The sequence below is a fragment of the Adiantum capillus-veneris genome, chromosome 9, assembly GCF_014529385.1.
Source record: "Adiantum capillus-veneris isolate H3 chromosome 9, ASM1452938v2, whole genome shotgun sequence".
Lineage (NCBI taxonomy): Eukaryota > Viridiplantae > Streptophyta > Polypodiopsida > Polypodiales > Pteridaceae > Adiantum > Adiantum capillus-veneris.
Genome location: NC_140939.1, coordinates 140,915,390 through 140,922,913, shown reverse-complemented (window position 1 = coordinate 140,922,913; position 7,524 = coordinate 140,915,390). Strand labels below are relative to the sequence as shown.

The window sequence follows — 7,524 nt, the reverse complement described above, 5'->3', positions numbered from 1 at the left end:
GGTATTCAAAAGAATCATCCAAAGAAGGACCCCACAAGGACTTTGTGCAGTGGAAAAAAACAGTCAGTTTTGCTGAATTTTTAAAGTTCACTTGCTCTCCGAATTTGAAAAGGTGATACAAACAAAAGTTGTAGCTCGTGGGCTCAACTTTTGCCTCAAATTTTTTCATATTTTTTTGAGGTACGAGCTGTGAGCTATGATTTTATTAGTGGACCCCAGTTTTCCCATGCTATGCAGCCACACTCTCTCTTCCACTTTATCATTTTCCTCTTTCACACACAATTCTCCACTCATCATCCCCACCTCTCTCACCACTCCTCTCTACACCCTACTCACCTTCTCCTCAACCTTGAAGAATAAGAGAAACCATGGTGAACTCATACCTCCCACACACAATTCCATTCCAAAATCGCGCACCTAGTCTCATTTTTTCTCCTCCAATTTACCCATATCTATCAAAAAACCACAAAACTCAGCCTCTTCTCTTAAAAGACAGCATCATGGTGGTTGATTACTCAGCTTCAATTACCTTGTCTCTCAAGGAAGGTCAAGAGTGGAGAAAAAATGTACCGTCAAAGCTAGTGGACCGTCAACAAGCGTCAAAATTGGCCCTACTCAAGACACTTGGAGCATCAACCTTGTAAGAAATCCACCTTTTCTTACCTCTTAAGAGTTTTTCTTCCTTATTTGTATCCTACATGGATACTCCCATTGTAAATTTCCAATTCCATTTGTAAATTAATACTAACTCTACTAACACTAACCCACTATGAAAAGTCCTATCACCTCCATTTCTCTCCTCTCTCTTTCCCCACCAACTTCTCGATAATTCCAAGCAAAAGAAATTAGATAAATTGCTGAAAATCTAACCCAACCATGGTTAGAGGAGTAACCCTAGCCTTCAAAATTGCTATAAAAGGAGGGTGTAGCTAGCACAAAAGGGAGAGCCATAAGCAAGAGCACTATGCTATAGCTTGAGAAGCCAAGCTCAACCTCTCTAGAAGGAGCTCTTGAGTGGAAGCTCATTGTCTTATGCATGTGCATGTGTTGTAATAAGAGATTAGCAAGGGAACTCTATGCCATTGTAAGAGAGAGAGTGATCACTCAATTGAGAGTAGGAAATCTATCATTTCTCCTACTAGTGTAAGCCCAACATTTGCTGAATCAAGGAGGGTGGATTTGGACTAAGCTTAGATACTTTGTCTCTCTTCCCACGTGAAGTAATGGACAACAATGATGTGTAAGTGTCTTGGTGTTTTTTTTGTTAAGTTCTTGATAGCTTGTTTCTAGTGTTGTCATCAATTTAGCCATAAATCCCACATACTGTAAGAGGGCGACAGGGTGGAGAGGACTCCCCTGGCCTTAAGACAGTGGGTGGGGTGGCTTTTCTTGTGATGTGTTGTGGTGTAATTTACTCAAGCTATGTTGAACAAATACTAATAACACTTTGATTGGTCATGACAGATTTGTAAGTAGGTATTAGTGCAACAAACACCCCCTCCCCCTTCTCTCTCTTTCTTACATATATAATTGTGTTTGCTTGATCATTGCCGATACGTTTCAAAGCAGCCCGAGCACTCTCTCTCTCTCTCTCTCTCTCTCTCTCTCTCTCTCTCTCTCTCTCTCTACGCGTCCTAGTTCGCATCCAAAACTAGGTGGTGCCCCAAATTTGTGTAGGATTAGGTTGCGGGTTTGTGTGTGTGTTTGTTGTTTTTTCCAACCCCAACCCAATTGAGCAGCACGGGAGCCTTGAAGGGTGTCTAGAGGTTGCTCTTCTTGTTGCCCGCCCCGGACCGCTTCACTACCAAATCCCCTTTTCTAAACTGGCAGTCGGCGACCTACTGGCCCGGGTCTGTGACCCCCCTGGGTATGCCCTTTGCATGACATTACTCCCCCCTTGAAGAAGTGTTTTTGTCCTAGAAATCAAGAGTGGTGATATACTAATGTGCTCCACATTGGTATCCTGCATGGATCCAGTTGTGCATTTGACTCAAGATCGCCCTTGGGGTGTTTGGCTTTGGTCAAAGACCTTCTCCCCTCACCTCAAGAGGCTCTGCACACACTGCTCGGGTTTCAGCACCTCCTTCCCTGCCTGTCCAAGGCGCTTCTTCACCTTCGAGAATAGCATGAGCATGCAAAAAGCATGCAAAGGAAGGTCCACGACCCCCAATTCCTAAGAATAGCTTTGATACCAATGAGAGGCCCCAGGGAACTGCCTTGGCTAGATTCACCGCCCAACCTCCCTTATATAGCCCCTAGCTATCGAATCCGTTGTTCCACAGTGGCAGCCGGCCACCAACTGGCCCGGGTCCGTGACCCCCCTAGGTATGCCCTTGGCATGACACTCATCTTCTACATTTTCTACCGTTGGAGCCCTTGTCAAATCAAGAACTCCCTCTATTGACCAAGTCTTTATGGTATTGCAATAGCGTTTGGGAAAAGTGTGTCTCACTTCATCCTTGAGCTGGTTCAAAAATTGAAGTAGCTAGTTGAGAGGAGGGGGAAAAGGATTAAAATATTAGGAAATTAGTTTAAATTTATGAAATTTCCAATTTAGTTTGCTTAAATTCCTCATAGGAATATCTCAAAGGGATTTTTCGATGTCGTGAAAAAAGATTTTTCGCGAACACTGTACTGCAAAAATAATGATACAATGCCTCATCTATGTTGTGATTGTTATCCCTATTACTAACACGACCAAATAGGACTCTATTGGTCTTTATTTTCAAGTTTGGGGTACTAAAATTGACTAACACAAGAAGATTTAGAAATTTTCTCATGTAGGAAAACGGAATCTTTTACATTGTTTTTCATACAATGCACAACATCATGAGCTTTTGCTCGAGAGGCATCGCATACCTAGCTAGGTACGATTGGGGGTAGGGGACCGCCGGCCCCGTGGCAGTCGTACCTAGCTAGTTATGCGGTGCCTCCCTCACCGAAGCTCATGATGTTGAGGTAAGTCACAATGTGGGAATTGTTGTGAGAATTTGTCCAAAACTTCTTGTGTAATCATCTCATATGTAGCTTTGAACTATCCTTTTAATAAACCCTACAAAAAGCATTTGTTGTATGTATCAAGTGCGATTTGAACTTCATGTATGCTTGGATGTTACTAGGTACTTTTAACTAGGCTCTGATGTAATCGTCTATCTGTCAAGGCTCGGCATGAACTTGAGGCTCCTTTCTTGCTTGTTGGAATTAGGGTTGCAGAGAAACGCACGCAGCTTGGAGAAGACGAAGGAAGCTCAAGGCGCACAATAGAGAGTGTGTTACTTAGTGTGCAATGGAAAGATGTGTAAATTTCTTGGTTGCAGATGAAAAAACCCCTCAAAAGTGTTTTCGTTACGCCTTAATTTTCGAGACAAAAAATTGGACATTTCACTTATAAATTCCAAGAAAAACCTTAGACTTTGGCATAAATCCCTTTTACCTCATGAATTGAGTTGTAAAATCAAGGCCACTAAGATGGTTGTTTTCAACCCATTGAATGGACAGGAACATTGAACTCAGAGAGGTCTAACAAAATACACAAAGTAGAACTCTTCAAGTTAGAGAGTGAGGCATGTCTTGCAAATTACACAAAACTAGGAAAAGAGTTTCTAAGTGCAAAAGTTCTCTTCAAGCCCTTTCAAAAGAACTTGTCTAGTGGAATCATGACAAAGAAGTTTGTGAGATGGTTGAGGTCAATCAGAGAAAGTGAGGGTGTAGTCAGAGGAACCAAACCGGCAAGCTTTGGTGCGGTCAGGGCCCGCAGGAACGAAGCCTTGACAAGTGGATTGAGAGGCACAAGTCTGGGAAGGGCAAGTGGGATTAGATGGGACTACAGAGAGGCCAACATTGAAGCCAGCAAGAGTAGACACATCATAATAGTCATTGTTCCAACCCCCGCCCACCGTGATCTCGAATTGGGTCACTCCGGTGGGGGGCCCAGTGTTGCAATGCAAGCCTCCACACCCCCCTTTGATTGCCCACACCGTAGCTGCCCTCCACCTTTGTGTCACCCCTATATCCCACTTTTGCCCTGGTCCTAGCTCGCTACATGCACCTCCTACCTCATTGGGTACCCAATACTTTGCACACACCCTTTGCATCCCTCCATTCACCACCTCTAGCTTTGTGCCCTCAACTTGCCATGCTTTCAAAGTTCCTGCAAAATTCATGGTCTCTCTCTCTCTCTCTCTCTCTCTCTCTCTCTCTCTCACACACACACACACACACACATCAAGTTAGCCATGTACCCTTTGAGAATAAACATTTCTCTCTTCAAGTGTTAGCCATCTAGCATGAGTCTTAACCTTTTATGTAGAAAAGGGTCATCCTGCTCTGCAAATGCTTTGCTATGGTAATGTCACCCATTTCCATACATTTCTCAAAAAAATTATTTTCCAATTACCTAGAACATTGTAAGCTACATGCCTTCCCATGCCAAAATAGCTCGGATAGTAAGGTGCTTGCATAATTTCCTCAAGATTAAGGACTTTGTCGTCCCTAGGTCTATTCCAAGTTATGCAACCATGAGAGGAAGTATGGTGTGTATTACTGTGCATATGGTGTGCTCAAAATTAAAGGTTTTGGGTCTATCCCAAGCGATGTAAGCGTGGGAGGAAGTGTGGTGTCCATGAGTGGGTGTCTAGACCCCTCTTAGGGCTAGATAAAAGAACAAACACAACCGATTGAGTATGTCTGTTCGATTTCGCAAGGAATTTCATGTGGCTCTAGTTACATTATACAGCTCCATAAATTCTCCACATTTTGTGATGCCAAAAATCCCCCATGAAGTGGCTCTTTGTCGGTGTTTCTAGTACCATTGCCGCACATTGTAAATCATAATTTAGTAGATGTCTTATGTTGGCAACATCTCATAGCTATGGGATCTTAATACCCATCCCCCCAACCTCACATGGATAGCTATGCACCCTCAATACCATCCCCAAATCACATGCAAATAGATAGACCTAAAGGCTGATGGAGCATAAGAATTTGGCATACAAGCATTGTGTGTTGATAGACTATGACACACCGATGTCTTAGAAACTAAGACAATGGTGGCTCAAGTAAAAATTCGGAACCGCTCGAGTAACTTAGATGCACAAAGTTTGTGTGGAGACTTTTGCTAGATAATTCCATGTAAAGGAGAATTGGGCTCACACTATGCTCAAGTATAATTGATGAGAGATGGACCTATACAAATTCTAAGCAAATACTTGCATGGAAGTCCAAAGACTTATTATCCGACTGATGAAAGATGGAGCTATACATACTCTAAGCAAATACTTGGATAGAGAGTTGTCGATGCTCGAAGGAGAGCCATTCTTCCAAGGCGGTGTTCAGGAAAAATGTGTCTCAGCTTGATATCGTGCCGTTTCCAATTTCAAAAATGCTGGTTGAGGACAAGGGGAAAAGGTGAAATTCCGTCCCCAAAATAGAGGAAAATAGTGTAGAAACCCAAAAAACACCCTTAATTCTCTAAAATTTCCTCTTGGCAAACTAAAGGAAAGGCAATTTGTATGCTTGGAAAAATGATTTTTCCCGAACAATGTGAATCCAAGGGCACCCGAGCAGGCAAAACTTATAGTTCCAAAGAGGGACTTATAATGGGTTTGGTGTCTGAGGTATATATAAGCTTGAATTTGAACTCGAAAAACGATACTACAAAGGTATGCTAACGGGTTAGTGTTGTCAAAATTAGAAGCAAGGCGATGTGGGTGCATTTGATACTCAAGTCCGAGGTTTGGACCTCGGACTTGAGGATAACCTCGAACTTAATACTCAAGTTAGAGGTCCAAAGGTAACAAGTTATGGTTTCTTAAACATATTAAGATAAGATACAAAAGTTGCCAAAGGAGGAGGGGGAGACGTGAGCTAGGAATAGATGTTTACCTGCGGTAAGAGCTTGAAGTAGCAAGCAGCATGACAAGAAGCAGAGGCTTGCTCTAGTGTTAGAGAGCGTCTTCATTGTTCTTCCTCTCACAAGAAAGCGTCCCACGTCTTTCACACACAAACACACACACACACACACACGAGAGGTGCCCTGTACTTCTTTTATAGGTGAAAAATGCAAATGGCATGGCGTCAAAATTCTCTCTCTCTCTCTCTCTCTCTCTCTCGTACACACGTTTTTGCCTTTTGCAATCTTACTCCATCTCCCCTGTAGGTAAGGTGGTGGTATGAGCTTGCTTGCACTGCCCAAAACGAAGAGAAATCCTACGAAAGCCCGAGATGCCCACATCTTTTGAGGATGGCGCTTTGCAAGAAAGCGCAAATCGGTGGCGTCTACACACCATCCCAAAATGCCCTCTTTACAAACAGCTATGCACAATTCCAAACACAAACAATTGTGAAAAGCACAGTACGAGAACATGCACGCCTTGCTTTCAAGCAACAAGCACCTTTCACCACCTTTACCTTATTTTGCTGCATGAATCCTACCTATTAAAAATTTCTACTATTACATCACAGCCCTTAAGGCTTAAACAGGTGTAGAAATCTCATACAAAATAGCTACAAATTCCTTGTGGTGTTTCCACATGGTTTTATATGAATGCAATATTCCATAGTGGTGCCACTTGGTTTAGTGTGGATGCAATGTTCTTTTACCTTTTGCTTTATTTTGCTGTTTGATCATCTCAATTTTTTACTATTTTTTTGTTGAAAGCCAAAGGTGGAGATGTCTCACTACACGTTGCAAAGGTGGCAAGTGATGAGCATTTGGTTTGGGGGGGGCACGGACTAACCGATCGAGTGCTTTTTTTTTTTTTGCTTCATGATCACCTCTGAATCAGCACGCTTTGCAGTGTAGTGGCATACGCGACCTAATGCCATCGGAGGTTGTTGCTCTCAGGTTCGAGCTCGATGCAGCATGAATTTTCGCCGGTCCTTTCTGTCAATTGAAGATAAGAGGTAGGTGCAATCTCGTGAGATACCGCCTAATGGAGCGAATATAGAGCCAACTATATCTGTCAAACGATTTTTCCAAATGTTTACTTTGCTACCTCATACAGGGTGTTTTCAATACATTGAAATCATTTATTAACCATAACATAAGATGGCAAACACACCAAACTTATATCACCTGAAGATAGAAAAGATTAAGAAGAATTTCAAGAGCACACAACACAAGAAGTAGTATTATGTAGTGTGTTAATACAAAAATAAATTACCCTATTGTGTTCCGCATATATACAAGCGAAAGGAAAAAAACGTTCTAGAAGGGAAAAATTTGAGTGTGCTCACACATATCACTACCATAATATGGTCAAGAATCCTCATGGGACTAATATAGTGTGAACATAAACTGGCACTCATGTATATGAAAGTGTCACATCATGTGTGATCACTCCACCAAATAGAGTTACCCCAAAGCTTTGCAAAACGCTTCGAACTTCTTATGAGGCAAAGCCTTTGTGAAAAGATCAACAAGGATTGTCCTATGTAAGCATATAAGCCAAGCTGGCCTCTTTTGCAGAGAGTCTTGCCCTCACATAATGCACTTATATGTGGTTTATACGAGCATGGAACACT

At 42.3% G+C, this 7,524-nt stretch overlaps 1 protein-coding gene across 1 annotated transcript; it reads right to left on the bottom strand.

Moving 5' to 3' along the window:
- Positions 1-3,454: 3,454 nt before the first annotated feature.
- On the bottom strand, positions 3,455-6,054 carry LOC147451271 (pathogenesis-related protein 1A/1B-like). Its single transcript, XM_086520231.1, has 2 exons — positions 5,884-6,054; positions 3,455-4,150 (listed from the first exon to the last, which is right to left on the bottom strand). Exons 1-2 carry the CDS (start codon positions 5,957-5,959, stop codon positions 3,687-3,689), a joined length of 540 nt encoding a protein of 179 aa, XP_086376357.1. The 5' UTR covers positions 5,960-6,054; the 3' UTR covers positions 3,455-3,686.
- Positions 6,055-7,524: the final 1,470 nt, after the last annotated feature.

Excerpts from the sequence above, each read along its gene's own strand:
- LOC147451271 (XM_086520231.1), bottom strand. The coding sequence starts at position 5,959 with ATGAAGACGCTCTCTAACACTAGAGCAAGCCTCTGCTTCTTGTCATGC. Across the intron at positions 4,151-5,883 it reads ACTTCAAGCTCTTACCGCAG|GAACTTTGAAAGCATGGCAA; the intron begins GTAAACATCTAT and ends TGAATTTTGCAG.